At 46.2% G+C, this 22,518-nt stretch overlaps 1 protein-coding gene across 3 annotated transcripts in view; it reads right to left on the reverse strand.

The window, feature by feature from the left end:
- The window catches only part of LOC129697567 (CSC1-like protein 1), a 64,730-nt gene extending 43,944 nt beyond the window's left edge, over positions 1-20,786 (reverse strand). The window contains exons 1-2 of one of the 3 annotated variants that reach the window (XM_055636243.1): positions 20,665-20,786; positions 2,610-2,860 (exon numbers count right to left, since the gene is read on the reverse strand). In XM_055636243.1, the coding sequence (XP_055492218.1) occupies positions 2,610-2,822 (213 nt within the window). In that variant the 5' untranslated portion in view covers positions 2,823-2,860; positions 20,665-20,786. Of the gene's footprint in view, positions 1-2,609; positions 2,861-20,009; positions 20,156-20,657 lie in introns of those variants that run through there. The other 2 variants (XM_055636242.1, XM_055636241.1) reach the window with 2 other exon arrangements.
- Between the last annotated feature and the right edge of the window lie 1,732 nt (positions 20,787-22,518).

A 22,518-nucleotide genomic window follows, 5' to 3' on the forward strand; every position in this document is an offset into this window, starting at 1 on the left:
GCCAGGCGGCATCTCTGGAGAACATGGATAGGTGACGTTTCAGGTCGGGACCCCTCTTCAGATTGTTTTCACTGTGAATTGATGTTGGCATCATGTTCGGCACAGACTCCCTTTGTACTCATGGTGGATTTGATTGTAGTTACTTAGAGTAGTGTCGGATCTGATTAAACAGCATGCACATCAAGCTTTGTCATCGTACCTCGGTACACGTGACCATAATAAACATTACGCCTAAAACCAAATCTTGGAGCAAAACATAAAGTGCTGGAGTGACTCAACGGGTCAGGCAGCATCTGTGGTGGGAAGTGGGCATACGGTGTATCGGGTCGAAGCCTGTATCCAGACCAGTTATAGTGGGGGAGGCGGGGGGGGGGGGGGGGGGGGTGGGGGGGGGGGGGGGAGAGAAAGCTGGATGAGAGGTGGTGGGGGTGGGCAGGCCAGACAAACCCTGGTGACGGATAAGTGGGTAGGTGACATAGAAACATAGAAATTAGGTGCAGGAGTAGGCCATTCGGCCCTTCGAGCCTGCACCGCCATTTAATATGATCATGGCTGATCATCCAACTCAGTATCCCGTACCTGCCTTTTCTCCATACCCTCTGATCCCCTTAGCCACAAGGGCCACATCTAACTCCCTCTTAAATTTAGCCAATGAACTGGCCTCAACTACCCTCTGTGGCAGAGAGTTCCAGAGATTCACCACTCTCTGTGTGAAAAAAGTTCTCCTCATCTCGGTTTTAAAGGATTTCCCCCTTATCCTTAAGCTGTGACCCCTTGTCCTGGACTTCCCCAACATCGGAAACAATCTTCCTGCATCTAGCCTGTCCAACCCCTTAAGAATTTTGTAAGTTTCTATAAGATCCCCTCTCAATCTCCTAAACTCTAGAGAGTATAAACCAAGTCTATCCAGTCTTTCTTCATAAGACAGTCCTGACATCCCAGGAATCAGTCTGGTGAACCTTCTCTGCACTCCCTCTATGGCAATAATGTCCTTCCTCAGATTTGGAGACCAAAACTGCACGCAATACTCCAGGTGTGGTCTCACCAAGACCCTATACAACTGCAGTAGAACCTCCCTGCTCCTATACTCAAATCCTCTTGCTATGAAAGCCAACATGCCATTCGCTTTCTTTACTGCCTGCTGCACCTGCATGCCTACCTTCAATGACTGGTGTACCATGACACCCAGGTCTCGCTGCATCTCCTCCTTTCCCAATCGGCCACCGTTTAGATAATAATCTGCTTTCCCGTTTTTGCCACCAAAATGGATAACCTCACATTTATCCACATTAAACTGCATCTGCCAAACATTTGCCCACTCACCCAGCCTATCCAAGTCACCTTGCAGTCTCCTAGCATCCTCCTCACACCTAACACTGCCCCCCAGCTTAGTGTCATCCGCAAACTTGGAGATATTGCCTTCAATTCCCTCATCCAGATCATTAATATATATTGTAAATAGCTGGGGTCCCAGTACTGAGCCTTGCGGTACCCCACTAGTCACTGCCTGCCATTGTGAAAAGGACCCGTTTACTCCTACTCTTTGCTTCCTGTTTGCCAGCCAGTTCTCTATCCACATCAATACTGAACCCCCCAATGCCATGTGCTTTAAGTTTGTATACTAATCTCTTATGTGGGACCTTGTCGAAAGCCTTCTGGAAGTCCAGATACACCACATCCACTGGTTCTCCCCTATCCACGCTACTAGTTACATCCTCGAAAAATTCTATAAGATTCGTCAGACATGATTTACCTTTCGTAAATCCATGCTGACTTTGTCCAATGATTTCACCACTTTCTAAATGTGCTGCTATCCCATCTTTAATAACTGACTCTAGCAGTTTCCCCACTACCGATGTTAGGCTAACTGGTCTGTAATTCCCCGTTTTCTCTCTCCCTCCCTTCTTAAAAAGTGGGGTTTTGACGGGGGGTTTTGAATGGCAATCGTACAATCAGTCCCACCCCCGCACATCTCCTTTAAACTTTGCGCCTCTCAATTTCAAGGTATGTCCTCCAGTCTTTGAAATCTCCGTCCTGGGGAAAAGGTTCTGAATGTCTACCCTACCTGTATATACTTCTATCAGGTTTCCCCCCAACCATCAGGGAATTCCTGATCTTCCAATCTACCTCATTTGCGGCCCTTGCATTTTTCTTATCAGCTCTTTCTCTGCAGCTGAGTTTCAGTGCGAGTTTAGTTTAGTGTCACTTTTACCAAGGAACCGTGAGAAGCTTTAGTTGTGAGCTAACCACTCAGCAGGAAGACAATACATGATTACAATCGAGCCACTTACAGTGTATAGATACATGATTAAGGGAATAAAGTCCAATCAAAGATAGTCTGAGGGTCTCCAATGAGGTGGATAGTAGTTCAGCTCTGCTCTCTGGTTGTGGTCGGATGGTTCAGGTGCCTCATAGCAACCATCCCTGAATCTGGAGTGTACCTCTTGCCTGATGGGAGAGGGGAGAAGAGGGAGTGGCCATGGTGCGACTCATCCTCGATTATGCTGATGGCCTTGCCGAGGCAGCGTGGGGTGTAGGGTGGGGAGGCGGGACTGTGCGATGGACTGGGCTGCATCTGGCTGGCTCGCTTGGCAGGGCCCACCACTTACCCAGAAGAGGATGAAGTAAATGAGCAGGACGGTAGGGATGCCTCCGAAACTATTCTGCAGATGCGCGACTGGCTTTCCCAGTGGATTGAAGCAGTCCGAGCCGTTGAACGTGGTCGCCTCCCCCTGGCCGGCGAGCGGGTTGGCGGTGGTCTCGAACGTGGAGGGTGGGACTGAGGTGAGCACCCTGGTGTTGAGGCCTGGGGTCGACGCCATCTTCCAACCCGATCATTGATGGCTGAATCCCAGCGGACCTGATCAACAAGAAGGGAAGAACAACAAGGACATCAGCCCCCTTCCACCAACTGAGAGTTTGGAGACTGAGAGTTCCCACTAGTGGGAGAGTCCAGGACCAGAGGTCACAGCCTCAGAATTAAAGGACGTTCATTCAGGAAGGAGATTAGGAGAAATTTCTTTAATCAGAGGGTGGTGAATCTGTGGAATGATTTGCCACAGAAGGCTGCAGAGGACAAGTCAGTGGATATCCTTGATTGGTACGGGTATCAGAAATTATGGGGAGAAGGCAGGAGAATGGGTTTCGGAGGGAGAGATAGATCAGCCATGATTGAATGGCGGAGTATTGATGGGCCGAATGGCCTAATTCTACTCCTTATGAAACCCGATTGAACAATGTCAGAATGACAACCTTACTCTCAACATCAGCAAGACCAAGGAGCATATTGTTGACTGTGGAAGGGACAAAGACACTGATCCACGGACCTGTCTTCATCAACAGGTCGGTGGTGGAGAGTATCAACAACTTCAAGCTCCTGGCCGTGACCCAGCACATTGATGCAATCACAAAGCAAGCCCATCAACGCCTCTACTCCTTTAGAGGACTGAGGAGCTGCTGTATTTTGATGAATACACTCTTGAACATCTACAGGTGTACAGCAGAGAACATATTGACTGCTTGCATCACGGACTGGTTCGGCAACTTGAACGCCCAGGAAGGATGGAGATTACAAACAGAAAAAAATCACCTGTGGTTAAAGTGCACATTGTCAGATTTTAATAAAGGCCATTTTTATACATTTTGGTTTCACCATGTAGAAATTATAGCAACGTTTATACATAGGCCACCCCATCTCAGGAGGGACTATGCTAAAAAATTGTCAATTCTTGAGTGGCCAAGTCAATCACCCGATCTGAACCCAATTGAGCATGTCCTTTATATGCTGAAGAGAAAACTGAAGGGGACTAGCCCCCAAAACAAGCATAAGCTAAAGATGTCTGCAATACAGGCCTGGCAGAGCAGCACCAGAGAAGACACCCAGCAACTGGTGATGTACATGAATCGCAGACTTCAAGCAGTCATTGCATGCAAAGGATATGCAACAAAATACTAAACATGACTACTTTCATTTACATGACATTGCTGTGTCCCAAACATTATGGTGCCTGAAATGGGGGGATTATGTATAAACACTGCTGTAATTTCTACATGGTGAAACCAAAATGTATAAAAATGGCCTTTATTAAATGTATAAAACTGGCCTTTATTAAAATCTGACAACATGCACTTTAACCACATGTGATTTTTTTTTCTATTACAAATCTCAAATTGTGGAGTACAGAGGCAAATAAATAAATGATGGGTCTTTGTCCCAAACATTATGGAGGGAACTGGAGATTATTGATTAGTACGGGTTTCAGGGATTATGGGAAGAATGATCGGCGTCACACACACGAGCCCCCACCACCACACACACTAACCCCCTCCCCCCTTGATATTATATTAATATTATTAATTCGCTCCTTATACCCCAACCCCCGCCCTATCCACTCACGCATAGCCCCCAACTGTGCAGGCGCGGTTAGGAGGGGGGGGGGGTGGAGAAGGGTAGAGAGGTCAGGGAAAGGGGGTAGAGATTGAGGGGGGGGTGGCATCACAGGGGAGGGCTGGTTCTCGAGCGCAACACTCCACCACTCACCCATAGGTCCCAATACTCACCACTCCCTAGAGAGGGGGAGGCAGAGGGCGAGAGGGGGGCAGAGAGAAGGGCCCCATCCCCCCCCTCTCTCCCCCCCCCCCCATTCTCACCTCAGTCTTAAATGACCTCCCCTTTATTCTGTGGCCCCTAGTTCTAGACTCGCCCAACATTGGGAACATTTTTCCTGCATCTAGTTTGTCCAGTCCTTTTATAATTTTATATGTTTCTATAAGATCCCCCCCCTAATCTTTCTAAACTCCAGTGAATACAAGCCTAGTCTTTTCAATCTTTCCTCATATGACAGTCCCGCCATCCCAGGGATCAATCTCGTGAACCTACGCTGCACTGACTCAATCACAAGGATGTCCTTCCTCAAATTAAGAGACCAAAACTGTACACAATACTCTAGATGTGGTCTCACCAGAGCCCTGTACAACTGCAGAAGAACCTCTTTACTCCTATACTGAAATACTCTTGTTATGAAGGCCAACATTCCATTAGCTTTCTTCACTGCCTGCTGTCACTGCACGTGCGGGACCTTATCAAAGGCTTTCTGAAAGTCTAGATACACTACATCCACTGGCACCCCTTCATCCATTTTACTTGTCAATCCTCAAAAAATTCCAAAAGATTAGTCAAGCATGATTTCCCTTTCATAAATCCATGTTGACTTGGACTAATCCTTTTACTACTATCCAAATGCCCCATTATCACCTCTTTAATAATTGACTCCAGCATCTTTCCCACCACCGAGGTCAGGCTAACTGGTCTATAATTCCCCGTTTTCTCTCTCGTTCCTTTCTTGAAAAGTGGGATAACATTAGCTAACCTCCAATCCACATGAACTGATCCTGAATCTATTGAACATTGGAAAATGACCACCAATGTGTCCACTTTTTCTAGAGCCACCTCCCCGAGGACCCTGGGATGCAGACCATCAGGCCCTGGGGATTTATCATCCTTCAGTCCCATTAGCCTACCCAATACTATTTCTCGCCTAATGAAAATTTCTTTCAGTTCCTCTACCCCCTTAGATCCTCTGTCCTCCAGTACATCTGGGAGATTGTTTGTATCTTCCTTAGTGAAGACAGATCCGAAGTACCTATTCAACTCTTCTGCCATTTCCTTGTTGCCCATAATAATTTCACCCGTGTCTGCCTTCAAGGGACCCACATTTGACTTTTCTATTCTTTTTCCCTTAACATATCTAAAGAAGCTTTTACTGTCCTTCTTTATATTCCGGGCCAGCTTCCCCTCGTACTTCATCTTTTCAGCCCATATTGCCCGTTTCCCCCCCCCCCCCACCCCCCACACCACCACCCCCACACAAGACACACAGAGACATTAAAAACATACTTTAAAACATACTAAAAAAATTAAAAACTAACTCACTGCTGACAGGGGGCCGGCTTGCAGACCCCACAGACGATCCAATAAAGCTAATAGTTAGCGCTCTGTCTGATTCTACTCAATTACTCTGGCACCAGGAAGGAAGCCTGAAGGTTTGTGGTTGGATGGACAAAGCGGACACCAGCTCACCAGGTGGATATTTGACTTTTAGCTTCTGCTGAGGTGGCACGCAAGAGATTATTAAACAAATATAGACTTGTGACACTCTCCGTCAGAATGAAATTTGCTTCAGCTCCGGAGGAAGCCTGGAGCTTGGTTGAATAGCAGGTGATCAGCAGGAATCAGTGAGAGAGGGACAGAGAGAACCTCTTCAAAGTAGTCATATCCTGAGGAGATGTTGCGATGGGGCAGTTAAATTGAGACACAAGTTGCACGGTTGCCAACATTGGGTGAGAGTTGAGAGTGAGAAATTGCGAGGGAGTGCAGTGACCGGGGGGGGGGGGGGGGGGGGGGGGGGGGGGGGGGGGGGGGGGGGGGTGTTGGGGGAGAGGGGGGGTTTGCATTTTTCAGCTTGAAATTGTGCAATCTGATGCATACTGTAATGAGTCTTTTAACTTACACTTGAGTGCAACATTTATGCTTTAATTTGGATTAGGTATAAGGTTAGGCTAAATTACATTCCGAATTACATTCCACAGTAGAGCCAGGCTCTGATCAACAGGTGCAGCACATGAGAAACAGTGAGATGCGTTCAGGTTTAGAGGAATATGGGCCAAATGCAGGCAGGTGGAACTAGTGTAGATGGGACATGTTGGCTGGTGTGGGCAAGTCGGGCTGAAGGGCCTATTTCCACTGTAAAACTCCATGAGACTAAGACATACAAACTTGCTGACCAAAGAGAAAGAGAAGAACAAAGAGAAGGTATCCACGAAAGGAAACACATTTCTGGAGTAACTTAGCGGGTCAGGCAGCACTCTGTCTAACTGCACTGGTGACTTTATCTTGAAGTTAAGACAGGAACAAAAGATGTACAGCATGTAGAAACCAGGAACTGCAGATGCTAGTTTACAAGAAAGCACACAAGGCTCTGGCATAACTCAGTGGGTCAGGCAGTATCCCTGGAGAACATGGATAGGTGACATTCCAGGTGTGGACCCTTCCTCAGACTGATGAAGGGTCCCGACCTGAGGCATGACATATCCATGTTCTCCAGGGACGCTGTCTGACCCAACTTACTCCAGAGTTTTGTGTGCTTTAAGATGAGACTTTTGGTCAGAGCAGAGTGAAAAGAACAACGAGAGAGGCTGGGTGTTGAAGATGGGAGAAAAACATCCCGTACACTAGTGCTCTTCTACACACTGGTGACAATGTACAATGTTTACCAAAGCCAATTAACCTACAAATCTGCACGTCTTTGGAGTGTGGGAGAAACCAGGGAGAACGTACATACTCCGTACAGACAACATCCGTAGTCAGGATGGAACCCGGGTCTCTGGCGCTGTGAGGCAGCAACTCTACCGCTGCACCACCGTGGCGCCCATTTTTCTTTTCATTCTTCAGGAGAAGGGGAGAGTATTTCCCTGTGTTATATGTTCCATCAGGACAACAGCAATAAATACTAAATGCAACACACAGAGCCTCTGATGCTGCTTAATGCCCCTGTCCCACTTAGGAAACCTGAACGGAAACCTCTAGAGACTTTGCGCCCCACCCAAGGTTTCCGTGCGGTTCCCGGAGGTTGCAGGTGGTTACCGGAGGTTTTTGTCAGTCTCCCTAATGGTCGAAAGTGGTTTCCGTTTCTTCTATGTTCTGGCGATTATTTCAAAAAATTAAAAACCGGCCGAGACTAAAAATAGGTTGCCATTTTAAAAATCGGTCATTGTTTAGTCGAAGCAATGCTAGTTGCAGGTGGTTGTCGGAGGTTGCAGGTGGTTGCAGGTAAGGCCTTCCACTACCTGCAACCTCCGGCAACTACCTTCAACTAGCATCGCAACCGGCTTCGATTAAAAAATGACCGATTTTTAAAACGGCAACCTATTTTTAGTCGCGGCCGGTTTTGAATTTTTTGTAATAATCATCAGAACCTCCGGGAACCGCACGGTAACCTTGGGTGGGGCGCAAAGTCTCCAGAGGTTTCCGTTCCGGTTTCCTAAGTGGGACAGGGGCATAAGCCTGGTATTACTGCAACAATTACTGACGGTTTTTTTTGTTTTTGTTTCTTTTATTAGAAGTTAATACAGTACAAAACAATACAGTGGAACCTAATTTTAGGTGCCAACTATGTCATAACATAATCCATTCTATGTACAACCTCTAGTTTTATGTTTTTGAAAAGGAAGTAAAAATAAAACAGAAAAAATAGAGAGAAGAAAAAGAGGAAGAATAGATATGGAGAAAATAGAAAAATGTGAAGTGTGTGTATAAGAAAAGAAAAAATAGAGAGTAGAAATAGGAGAAAAAGACCCTTAAAAAATAAATTTTCAAGTTTTGTTCGGAGATGTAAATCTATCCACGACCTGACCTGAAATCAGCAATCTTTACGGTACCGCTGCATCACATGATTCCAAAAAGTCGATGAAAGGAGACCAACTCCTTAAGAATTGGTCATATTTATCTATTAGTCGGAGTCTCATTTCTTCAAGGCGTGCTATGTCCGTCATGTTCCTAACCACATTTTAACAGTTGGTATAGCTGTAATTTTCCAAAATTTAAGTATCAATTTCTTTCCAATTATTAACCCATAATTAAAGAATACTTTTTGGTCTTTGTTTAAATTGATATCTTCTACTATTATTCCAAATATTATCCATTCCGTATTAGGTTCTATTCTTGACTTGAAGAGCTTTGTAAATATATCAAATATATCGCTCCAAAATTTATTCAACTTTGTACATCCTACAAATGAATGTGTTATATTGGTATTTTGAAACAAACATTTATCACATCTGGGAGAGACGTTTGGGTAGAATTTATTCAACCTCGTTGTTGAATAATATGTAATAATTTAAATTGAATTAAATTATGTCTTGCATTAATGGAGCAATTATGTGTGTTCATCAGATACTTTTCCCATCTATCCTTCGAGATCTTTATCATTAAATTAGCTCATGTTCCCAATCTTCTTTTAGTGCCTCTGTTGAAGGTAATTCTCTATTTAATATACTATTATAAAAATATGATATTTGTTTTTGTGAATCAGCCTTAATATTCATTGCTTCTTCTAAAAATATAGTTTGAAATCTGTGTATATTTCTTCATAAAGTCATATATCTGTATATATTTAAAATATTGATTATCATTCAGTTTAAATTTTGATTTTAATTGTTGAAATGATAACAATTTGCCCAATTCATACATATCCCCTACTTTCCTAATCCCCAGTCTATCCCATTGTTGATATGCGTTGTCGATAAGAGATGGTTTGAATGCGGGGTTGTTCAATAGTGGGGTTAGTACTGATAAATTATTTAATTTCAATGATAATTATATTTGTTTCCAAATTCTTATTGTATTGTGAATAATTGGGTTCTTCTTATATATTATACTATTCAATTTTATTGGTGAGAACAGGATCGTTCCTATATCGTGCGGATAGCACTCCTCTTTCTCCATTCTTATCCACTCCGACTGGTGAGTGAACTATCCAGCCAGTACATTATGTTCTATATGCACTGCCCAGTAGTAACACATAAAGTTAGGATAGTGATAAACCCCACACTTCCTTAGGTTTACACAAATGCTTTCGTTGAATTCTGTGTGCTCTATAATCCCATATAAAATTAGTGATATTAGAATCTAGTTTTTTGAAAAAATATTTTGGAATATATATTGGGATCGCTTGAAACAAATATATTAATTGTGGTAAGAAAGTCATTTTTATAGCGTTAATTCTACCTATCAATGAGAGCGGAAGCGTTTTCCAAAATGTAATCGTATCATTCAGTTTATTTAATAGTGGCATAAAATTGGCACTAAATAATGATTTGTGTCTTCTCGTAATTTGAATACCCAGATACTTGAATTTTTCTGTTGCAATTTTGAAGGGAAATTTTAGTAAGTGTCTCGCATCCTGCGGTTTTAAAGACATAATTTCGCTTTTATTCCAATTTATTCTATATCCTGAAAAAGAACCAAATTCGTCAATTAGTATTAATAAGGTGGGGATACTCGTTTGTGTATTAGTAATATATAAAAGAATATCATCAGCATATAATGAAATTTTATTCTTTGAGTCCTTAGTATTATATCCGTGAATATTTGGGTGATTTCTAATCCATTCAGCCAGCGGTTCTATCATAAGGGCAAATTGCAATGGTGATAAGGCACACCCTTGCCTATTACCCCTTGATAAATAAAATTTTGAAGATAACATATTATTAGTTAATATTCTTGCCGTAGGTTTATCATAAAGTAGTTTAACCCATCTAATAAAATTCGCTCCCATATTAAATTTTTGGAGTACCTTGTATAAATACTGGCATTCTACCTGATCAAATGCCTTCTCTGCATCCAGCGTAATGACTGAAATATCTTCAATGTCCTCTTTGTGAGAGTACATTATATTGAAAAGCATTCTCAAATTATTAAATGATTGTCTTTTGGGTATAAATCCCGTTTGATCCGGGTTTACCAATTTGTTAATAGTTACCAATTTGTTACCAATTAATTTGTTACCAATTCAGTCTTCTAGCTAGAATCTTTGCTAAGATTTTCTGATCCGTATTTAGAAGTGATATAGCTCTGTAAGAACCCAATTACTGAAGTTACGTCGTTTAAGGCAGCTTTGACAACACCAAATAAGTTCTGTTGCTGGTTCACTTCTTCTGGGAACTAATAAACTGAAAAATAAAAAGATTCACTTCCATCTGTTCCACATCCTCACAGAGCAAATACTGGCTACACTCTGGGTCAATATTTACTGGATTATGTGACATCCTCCAGCACTGTACAAAGTAAATCTTGAAAAATGTAACCATTGGACTAATGACCAAGTTTCTTTTCATGCACTGGAGCTGATCACTGAATGTGTGAAGGTTAATGTCCCTCTCAATCTAAGCAAACTTCCACTGAATTCTGCCAGAAGTTTGCATAAGTTATGGCTACAAAAATAGAGAAGTCAAAATGTAGAAAGAAGGAACTGATTAATACACAAAGGGACACTGATTCTGGAGTGGCTCAGCCCAGTTGCGCCCAGACCAGTTTGTGAATTACATTTCCACTACACGCAAAAATCAGCATGGCCCTTATGTATGGCCACACGTAATGTGGCCGGTGATATCAAGAATATGTTTGCATCTTACTTTTCTGGTGGAATGGAAGCAAAGCTGTTGAAGTTGCAGCATGCACAGGAGGTGCAACTCCAGAGCAAATAAAATCATGGGAGACCCCTTCCACCCCTGCAACGGACTGTTCCAGCTGCTACGGTCAGGCAAACGCCTCCGTTGCCATGCGGTGAGAACGGAGAGGTTGAGAAGGAGTTTCTTCCCAGAGGCAATTCGGACTGTAAACGCCTATCTCACCAGGGACTAACTCTACAGAACGTTTTTCCTTCCATTATTTATTATGTAAAAGAATATGTGTGTTATGATTGTGTTTATAATTTGTTTGGTTGTTTTGTTGTTTGTCTTTTGCACAAAAGTCCGCGAGCATTGCCACTTTCATTTCACTGCACATCTCGTATGTGTATGTGACAAATAAACTTGACTTGACTCGACTTGATCCTCATCACGTTCCTGCGGAAGGTCAAGCTTATGCATATTAATAGTGTGCGATGAGCTTAAGCTAATCAAATTGCTCGTTCTTTACGGGGAAACCCGCCGACAGAAAACTATTCTCATTGGTGAGTGTGGGAGAGATCTGGAAGCCTTGTGCAAATTGAATTGTTTGTGACTTTCTTTGGTTTTTTTGGGGTTTTTTTTTTTTGAGCGTGAGAAATTCTGTGATCAGTGTGAGAGCGTGAGAATTGTCCCCCCCCCCCCCCCCCTCCATCTTCTCCAGAGATGTGCAGGAAGGAACTGCAGATGCATGTTTACACTGAAGATAGACGTATCTCCAGAGATGCTGCTTGGCCCGCTGAGTTAATCCAGCAATTTGCGAATGGCACAAGGCTCCAGCATCTACAGTTCTTTGTGTTCGAGGAAAAACCTTTTCACCCAGGGAGTTGTGAATCTGTGGAATTCTCTGCCTCAGAAGGCAGTGGAGACCAATACTCTGGATGCTTTCAAGAGCGTTAGATAGGGCTCTTAAAGATAGTAGAGTCAGGGGATATGGGGAGAAGGCAGGAACGGATACTTTCACTGATTGTGGATGACCACAGTGAATGGCGGTGCTGGCTCGAAGGGCCGAGTGGCCTACTCCTGAACCCATTGCCTATTGTCTTTTGACATAGATTTACATAAATGTATTTGCCATCAAGTAAATGGGTCCCTGAAAGTGGCAACTATGCTTGGTTTTGGAGGTTCGGTTGCCAAGTAGAAGTTACAGCTTAATAGGATTTTGGGTAGGCTGCATTTAGAGTACTGCGTGCAGTTTTGGTCGCCCCATTGCAAGAAGGATGTGGAGGCTTTGGAGAGGGTGCAGGGGAGGTTTGACCAGAATGATGACTGGATTAGGCAGTATGAACTATAAGGAGAGGTTGGACAAACCTGGATTGTTTTCTCTGGAGCGTCGGAGGTTGAAATGAGACCCGATAGAAGTGTATAAAATGATGAGGGGCATGAATAGGGTAGACAGTCAGAACCATTTTGCCAGGGTGGAAATGTCAAATACCAATGGGCAGAATTTTAAAATGAGTGGAGCAAAATTTATCAGGGCAAGTTTTTTTACACAGAGGGTGGTGAGTGTTTGAACGCACTGTTGAGGTTAAGGCAGATAAGATAGTGGTGTTTAAAGGGCCTGTCCCACTTGGGCTATTCTTAGGCGACTGTCATAGACGTAGCAGGTCACCGAAAAACTGGCGACTTGACCCCCCTACAATTTGATCATACTTTAACAACAAAAAACTGAAGTCAGCACCAGCGCCAACCTACATCATCCTGGCGCCAACCTACATCATCCTGGCGCCAACCTACGTCATCCTGGCGCCAACCTACGTCATCTTGGCGACAAACTACGCCAGCACCTACGTTAGGAGAAGTCAAGCTACGCTCATTGGCGTCAAGCCCACAGTCACCGAAAATGTTTGAACATTTCAAAACCCAGCGGCGACCAGAAAGACACTATGAGTCTTTGGGTGACAGAGGAGACGACTCACGACCATACAGGCGACACCCCGGTGGTGACAGACTAGCCGCCTGTAGCCACCTGTAGCCACCTAAAAAATCGCCCAAGTGGGCCAGGCCCATCAGCCTTTTGGATAAGCACTTGGATATGCAGGGTATGGATTATGTACATACAGAGGAGAGTTAAGGGCCTGTCCCAGGAGCATGTGCCTCCATGCGGCAAGCGCGACCTAACGGGCCTGTCCCACCAGCATGCGCCTGCGTGCGGCAAGCGCGACCAAACCAGAAGCGGGGGCCGTGCGGAGGTCGAGTGAGTGACATGAAGTTCGAGGCGCTGCGTACGGCGTCGAGGCGTCTGCGGGCCGGCAGGCCGTTGCCGCGCGGAATTTTTGAACACGGTCAGTTTTTCGGATGCCCGCGCGATGTCGGGACCAGCTCTGCCCAACTCCATACGGCTCCGGCGATCGAAGTGGGACCGGCCCCAGCGAGGCCGTACGGCTCAAGCGACCACGTTAGGTCGCGCTTGCCGCATGGAGTCGCACGCTCGTGGGACAGGCCCTTTAGGTCACGCTTGCCGCATGGAGTCACATGCTAGAGATACAGCGCAGAAACAGGCCCTTCGGCCCACCGAGTTGCGATCGCCATACACCAAGGCTGTCCCACACACACTCGGGACCGTAAGTGTTGGCATCATGTACAACACAGGCACAGTTGGTCAAAGGGCCTATTCCTGTGGCCTACTGTGTTACAGTGCACCCATTCCTTCGCTCCAGAGACGCTGCCTGTCCCTCTGAGTCACTCCAACATTGTGTGACTATCTTCAGTGTAACCCAGCATCTGCAGCTCCTTCCTGCACCATGTTCTATTTCCTAACTACACGTCACTCATTCCCCAGGCTCCCTTTCAACGCAACTTTGGCAACCATCTTATTTTTAGAAAAGCTACAGAAAATCATCCGACCGGTTTTTACATTCCCAGATAATTTTATCCATCTCCTTCCTGGTTGTTCTTCACAGTTTGCTGATGTGATCTGTTGCCCAACTTTTGGCAGTTACCTGCTTTGTCATCAAGCGTGATGCTATCTTGAATCTCTTTAACCATACACAGCTCTGGGACTTCCCTCTGTCTCAGGGTGAGCCTCTGCTTTGTGTTCCGCAGGCTGTTCCATCCCATCGATGCTCCACGTCGACTAGCCAGACCCTGCCACTTACTCTGCCAACTCACAAAGTCACAAGTTACAGGAGTAGAATTGGGCCATTCGGCCCATTGAGTCCACTCCGCCATTCAATCATGGCTGATCTCTGCCTCCTAATCCAATTATAATCAAAAATTTGCCTATCTCTACCTGATGTGGCCTCCACAGCTCTCTGTGGCAACGAGTTCCACGGATTCACCAGCCTCCGACTAAAGAAGTTCCTCCTCACTTCCTTTCTAAAAGAACGCCCTTTAATTCTGAGGCTATGCCCTCTGGCCCTAGACTCCCCCACCCTTTCCACATCCACTCTATCTATCACTTTCATTGTTGTACAATGAATGGCATAATTTTAGTATGATTCATTCCCTCGTCGTTTAAATGAGAGCCCGAGGGGGATGTTATTCACACAAGAGAAAGATGGGTATGTGGAACAAGCTGTCAGAGAAAGTGTGATTGATATTGGTGTGTTATTATCACGTGCACTGAGATATAATGAGAAGCTTTGTTTGTGTGCTATCCAGTCAAATCAAATCACACGAATACTACAATCAAACCATACATAAGTACAGCAGGTAGTGTAAAGAGAAATAGTGTAAGAGCATTATAGTCACAGAGGGGTTTAGTTTGGTTTAGAGATACAGCGCAGAAACAGGCCCTTCGGCCCACCGAGTTGCGATCGCCATACACCAAGGCTGTCCCACACACACTCGGGACCATTAACAATTCTACCAAGGCAATTAGGCCACAAGCCTGTACGTCTTTGGAGTGTGGGAGGAAACCGGAGCAAACCCACGCAGGTCACGGGGACAACGTACAAACAGCAGGATCAAACCCGTCAGGAGTCATACAGCATGGAAACAGGCCCTTTGGCCCAACTCCTCCACGCCGACCAAGATGCCCCATCTATACTATTCCCACCTGCCCACGTTAGGCCCATATCCATCCAAACCTTTCCTATCCGCATACCGGTCCAAATGTCCTTTAAACACTGTAATTATATCCACCTCCACCCACATGAGCGGCACGGTGGCACAGCGGTAGAGTTGCTGCCTCACAGTGCCAGAGAACCACGTTCCATCCGAACTATGGGTGATGTCTGTACGGAGTTTGTACGTTCTCCCTGTTTGCTCCGGGTGCTTTGGTTTTCTCCCACACTCCAAAGACGTACGGGTTTTGTAGGTTAATTGGCTTTGGTGAAATTGTAAATCATCCCTAGTGTGGCCGAATGGCCTCCTCCTGCACCTATTTTCTATGTTTCTATTAGAGCTCTAGGGGCTAGTGGAATCAAGGGATATGGGGAGAAGGCAGGCACGGGTTATTGATTGGGGACGATCAGCCAATGATCACGATGAATCGCCATGCTGGTTCGAAGGGCCGAATGGCCTCCTCCTGCACCTATTTTCTATGTTTCTATGTGTGTAGGATAGTGCTAGTGTACGGGGATCGCTGGTCGGTGGGCCGAAGGACCTGCTTCCGTGCTGTATCTCTAAAACTAAACCAATCTTCTACGTCACTGTAACGCTGTAACACTCTAATACTATATTCTGCACTCTAGGATTTTTCTCTGCACTACGAAGGACCCGGCGTGGGGTGGGGGGGGCGGGGGGGAAACCACCGTGAGGGAGGTGGGTGGGGTGGAGAACAAAGAGGGAACTAGCAGGGGGGGGAGGCGTAACTTTTTAAATGCCCTTTATGGGCGACTATTTGTATACCTTGGCAAAGTATGCGAGCAACTAATTTTACTGTGACTTGTCACCTGTAATAATAAAGTATTCAATTCAATTCAATGAAGAAGGGTTTCAGCCCGAAACGTTGCCCATTTCCTTCGCTCCATAGATGCTGCTGCACCCGCTGAGTTTCTCCAGCATTTTTGTCTACCTTCGATTCAATTCAATTCCTGTTGTACATGTGTATGATGTGATTATACTCATATATAGTATGTTTTGACTGGATAGCACACAATCAAAGCTTCTCATTCTATCCCGGAGCACGTGACAATAATTAACCAATATCAATCATATTTTCTCTGGCAGTTTGTTCCACATATGCATCAATCTCTGTGTGAATAGCTTTCCCTACAGGTTCCCTTTGAAATCTTTCCCCGTCCCACCGTATGTGTAAGACTTCCCTCACTGGGATAATGTCTGACCATCCACCTTATCTATTCCACTCATGATTTTAGAACTCACTCCACAGCCTCCTGCTCTCCAGAGAAAACAATCCCAGCCTACACAGTCTCTCCACCTCCAGTCCCCATCAATATCATCGACCATGGAACATAAAACAGTACAGCACAGAGAAGGCCCTTCAGCCCACAATGTCTGTGCTGAACATTGATTAGCACGGGCGTCATGGGTTACGGAGAGAGGGCAAGAGAATGGGGTTAAGAGGGAGAGATAGATCAGCCGTGATTGAATGGTGGAGTAGGCTTGATGGGCCGAATGGCCTCATGCTGATCCTATCGCTTACGAACTTGATGATAACCCCAGACGTACATGTACAGTATGTAGGTTAATTGACTTGGTAAATGTAAAAATTGTCCCTAGTGTGGGTAGGATAGTGTTAATATGCGGGGATCGCCGGTCGGCACGGCCCCGGTGGGCCGAAGGGCCTGTTTCTGAGCTGTATCTCTAAACTAAACCAAATCTTGTCTGCCTGCAAATAATCAATGTCCCTGTGGATATGCGGGGAACAGAGGGATATGTATCATGGATCAGTGTGTTCAATCCTGGGCACCATGTTATAGGAAAGATTTTGTCAAGCTGGAAAGGGTACAGAGAAGATTTACGAGGATGTTGCCAGGACTAGAGGGTCTGAGCTATAGGGAGAGGTTGAGTAGGCTGGGACTCTATTCCATGGAGCGCAGGAGGATGAAGGGTGATCTTATAGAGGTGTATAAAATCATGGGAGGAATAGATCGGGTAGATGCATAGAGTCTCTTGCCCAGAGTAGGTGAATTGAGGACCAGAGGACATAGGTTTAAGGTGAAGGGGAACTTAGTTAAAAGGGATTTGAGGGGAAACTTTTTCCACACAAAGAGTGGTGGTGGGTGTATGGAACAAGCTGCCAGAGGAGGTAGTTGAGGTTGGGACTATCCCATTGCTTAAGAAACAGTTAGACAGGTACATGGATAGGACGTCAAATCAAGTCAAGTATATTAGTCACATACACATACGAGAGTGAAATGAAAAGTGGCCATGCTTGCGAATTGTGCAAAAAAACTACAAAACAGAATGGAACAGAATCAAAAAATCACATATTACATATTTGTGGGAGAAAAAAAAAAGAAAAACAGCAATTTTAAAAAGACACCACACAACAGTAAATTGGTTCAGTAAAGTTAGTCCCTGGTGAGATAGGAGTTTACAGTCCTAATGGCCTCCGGGAAGAAACTCCTTCTCAACCTCTCCGTTTTCACAGCAAGACAGTAGAGGCGTTTGCCTGACCGTAGCAGCTGGAACAGTCCATTGCTGGGGTGGAAGGGATCCCCCATGATCTTGTTGGCTCTGGAGTTGCACCTCCTGTTGTATAGTTCCTGCTTGGTGGGATATGGACCAAGCACAGGTAGTGTAGCTGGGATATGTTGGCCGGTGTGGGCGAGATGGGCCAAAGGGCCCGTTTCCACACTGTATCACTCTCTGACTAAGTGCAGATTTGTCTAACTTGGGGTCTCATTGACATTGTGGGCTGAAGGGCCTGTTCCTGTGCTGCATTGTTCTACCTATGTTTTATGGTGTAAAGATTAGGTTTATGGGACCAAATTGGCTGCAGAAACTCCCAAATTAAATACACCTAAAAACACCTCACTGTTTTTTTTTAAACCTTCCTGGTTTATAAAGAATCTGCGGGAAATGACCCGGCAACCATTATTGAGATGATGTCATTAAGTTGGAAAGGATACAGTAGAGATTCTCCAGGATGTTATCTGGGCTTGCAGGCTTGAATTGTAGGGAGAGGTTGGAATAGGCTGGGACTTTTTACTTTGGAGCGCAGGAAGCTGAGGGGTGAACGTATTGAGGTGTACAAGATCAGGAGGGGCACAGATAAAATGAACGCTCACAGTCTGTTCCCCAGGGTAGAGGATTCTAAAACTAGAGGACATAGACTGCAGGTGAGAGGAGGGAGTTTTAAGAGGGACCTCTGGAGCGATTTCTTTTCACTTCAGAGGGTAGTGCGGATATGGAACGAGCTGCCAGAGAAAGCTGCAGAAGCTGATACAATTACGGCTTTTAAAAGACGTTTGCACAGATATATGGACAGGAAGGGTTTAGAGAGACACGAGATAAACGCAGGCTTATGGGGCTAGTCCAGTCTGCCAAGCTTGGACAAGGTGGGCTGTAAGGCTATGCTATCCAACACTATGAATCTGGTACAAGTAAGAATGCCATTGTTCCGTTATGAGACATGACAATAAAACACTCTTGACAGCACAGCACAGCACATGCACAGGCCCTTCAGCCCACAACACCCGTGCCGAACATGATGCTGGGTTCAACTATTCAACCTCTGCCTGCCCATGACACGTATCCCTCCATTCCCTGCATATCCATGTACCTATCTCAAAGCCTCTTAAACACCACTATCACATCAGCCTGCACCACCACCACCCCTGGCAGCGCGTTCTAGACACCCACCACCCTCTGTGTAAAAACCTATTCATGGAGCCACACAGAGTGGAAACAAGGGCCTTCAGCCCAACACATCAATGATGCCCCATCTGCATTAGTGCCACCTGCCCACGTTCGGCCCATATGCCCCTAAACCACAGGTTCCCAAACTTTCTCGTCCCGTTTGCCCCAGGCAACTTTAATAACGCATCACAATGTTATGTCACTTATTTATGAATAACTAATGATGAGCAGATACCGGTAATACCAGAACAAAACACAGTCAGTCAATGAGAAAAAATATGTACAAATTCTGAATCAACAAATGTACCCCCTGGGGGGGGTAAATTTACCCCAGGTTGGGAACCATGGCCCTAAACCTTTTCTATCCATGTACCTGCCCACATGTCTTTTAAATGTTATTATAGAACCTGCCTCCACTACCTCCTCTGGCAGCTCGTTCCATACACCCACCATGGAAAAGTTGCCCCTTAGGTTCCCATTACATCTTTCCCCTTTCCCCATCTTTCCCCTTGGATAGACTTGGTTTATACTCTCTATAATTTAGAAGATTGAGGGGGGATCTTACAGAAACTTACAAAATTCTTAAGGGGTTGTACAGGCTAGATGCAGGAAGATTGTTCCCGATGTTAGGGAAGTCCAGGACAAGGGGTCACAGCTTAAGGATAAAGGGGAAATCCTTTAAAACCGAGATGAGAAGAACTTTTTTCACACAGAGAGTGGTGAATCTCTGGAACTCTCTGCCACAGAGGGTAGTTGAGGCCAGTTCATTGGCTATATTTAAGAGGGTGTTAGATGTGGCCCTTGTGGCTAAAGGGATCAGGGGGTATGGAGAGAAGGCAGGTACGGGATACTGAGTTGGATGATCAGCCAATGGTGGTGGTGCAGGCTCGAAGGGCCGAATGGCCTACTCCTGCACCTATTTTCTATGTTCCTATGTTTCACCTTAAACCCTTGCCCTCTGGTTCTTGATTCCCCTAAAACATTCTGTGCATTCATCTAGTTTATTCCCCCTCATTAATCTTGCCCCTCTCAACCTGCCCCGGCACACCTCCTTTAAACGTTGCCCCTCTCACCTTAAAAAGCTACGGCTCTGTGACTCCAAATGGGGCTAGCCCGGAATGGAACAGATGGGCTGAAGGGCCTATTTTCGTGTTGTACAGCTCCATGGCTGCGACTTCATTTGTGTGTGTGGTTTTTTTTTCATGGACCTTCCTGGTTTTCAGGAAAGCGACACGTCAACCTATGAAGTTTGATATCTCCACATCACCTTGCGTTCAGGAGCGGTTTGGGTGGAAAGGGAGGGAGGGAGGGAGGGAGGTTAGCGATCAGAGACTGTCTCCAGACATTGTTCTCTGCTGTCCAAGGGACACCTGCCCCCCTCTCCCCCTCCCCCTCCCCTACGCGGAGTTTCCCCCCAAAAAAACTTTGGGAAGTTCCCCAAAAAACACTTTGAGAAACTTTCCTAAACTTTCTGAAACTTTGTCTGCAGAGGCTGGGCGGCGTCAGCTGCCCGGCAAGAAACCCTCTCGGTGGCATTGCCTGAGTGAGGAATTACACAAGATATATCTCCAGCTAACGTAGCCCTCTTCTCAGCAATGCACCTTCCCCTACCACCGCCTCTGCCCGTGTGTGTGTGTGCGTGTGTGTGTGCAAAAGCCCCCTCTACCTGTCGCCCCACGAACGGACCCGGACCCGTTCCCTCCCCTCCATCACCCTCTCACCTCTTACCTCCCTCCGTCCCTGTACAATTTCGTCCAGCCAGTTCCTCCAGGGCTTTGCACGCAGCCAACACGGCAAAGGGCACAGCGCTCATGCGTGGTACTGCAAACTCTTTTTGTACCAAATCTGTCCCCACCCACACAAGCAGAACAAACAAAACCAAAAAAAAAAAAAAAATCCCTCTCAGCTGATCAACAAAAGTGAAAGTACTCAGAAGGTCAGGCAGCACCCGTGGAGGGAGTAGAGGGAACCTTTCAGATCAGAGGTCCTTGATCCACACCCCCCTGGGCTTGAAACTTTTTGGCAGACTTTTAAAATTTTTAACACATTTACGAACATTTTTGTTTAAGAAGGAACTGCAGGTGCTGGAAAATCGACGGTGGACAAAAAAGCTGGAGGAACTCAGCGGGTGAGGCAGCATCTATGGAGCGAAGGAAATAGGCAACGTTTCGTGCCGAAACGTTGCCTATTTCACCTTCGCTCCATAGATGCTGCCTCACCCGCTGAGTTCCTCCAGCATTTTTGTCTACGATATTTTAATTTTATTTACGTGCACTGTGGTACGGTGAAGATCTTTTTTGTTGCGCGCCATCCAGTCGGGTGAAAATACTGTACGTGTTGCAAGCAAACCGCCCACATTGTGTACAGATACAGGATAAAGATTCAAGATACAATTTATTTGTCATTTGGACCCCTTGAGGTCCAAACGAAATGACGTTTCTGCAGCCATACATTACAAACAAATAGACCCAAGACACAACATAATTTACAAAAACATCCATCAAACCCCGGTGATGAAAGCCCAAAAAAACTAAACCCCCCACTGCACCCCCCCCCCCCGATGTCAGAGTCAAAGTCAAAGCCCCCGGCTGGCGATGGCGATTGTCCCGCGGCCATTAAAGCCACGCCGGGTGATGCGAGGTCGCACACCGGGTTCTTGATGTTAGAGCCCCCGGCGTGCGCTCGCAGAGTCCCGCGGCCATTCCAAGCCGCGCGGGGCGGTGCTGTAAGGCCCCGCTCCAGGAGCTCTTCGACCCCGCAACTCGGGCGGGAGAAGTCGCCGTTGCGGGAGCCCTGAAAAGCGGTCTCCCTCCAGGGACCGGCGGGCTCCCGGTGCCGCCGTCCGCCAGACCCGCAGTTGCAGCCTCCGAACCTCAGGAGGTCGGGCCGCAGCAGCGCTCCACCACCGCTCCACCCGCTCTGGACTCGGCCAGCTCCGCGACGGTGAATTGAGTCGTCGGCACCAGAGCCCCTGGTCTTCTCCTGTTGGAGGCCGCTCCTCGTTGCAGCCCCAACGACAACGGAGACACGACAAAGAAAAGGTCGGGTCTCTCGTGCAGGGAGAGATTAAAAGTTACCCCCTCCCTCCCACCTCATCCCCACCCCCCCACACACACACACACCCCAACAAAAAATAACAAAAACTACATAAAAACAAGGACAAAAAATAATAAAATCGCAGACGGCTGCAGAGGCCGCTGCTGACGAGAGTCGCGCCGCCTACCCGATAAAGGGAATAGAGCCACGTTTATTGCCACATGTACCAATTGGTGCGGTGAAATTTGGGGTCACCATACAGTCACGCGAATAAACAAGAGCACAGAACACGATAACATCTTTAACATAAACATCCCCAATCAAAGTTTCCCACTGTGAGGGAAGGCACCAAAGTTCAGTCATCATCCTCTTTGTTGTTCACCCGTGGTCGGGGCCTCCCGAGCCCCCCCCCCCGCAGTCACCGCTACGGACGGCCCGATGTTCAGGCCCTCTCGCCGGGATGATGGAACTCCGGTGTCGGAACGGAGAACAGTCTCAGCGGCTTGGAGTTTCCGAATCGGCCGCTTCCCACCGGAGTCCGCGGCT

This window comes from Leucoraja erinacea, chromosome 5 (assembly GCF_028641065.1).
Source record: "Leucoraja erinacea ecotype New England chromosome 5, Leri_hhj_1, whole genome shotgun sequence".
In the NCBI taxonomy this organism is placed as follows: Eukaryota; Metazoa; Chordata; class Chondrichthyes; order Rajiformes; family Rajidae; genus Leucoraja; species Leucoraja erinaceus.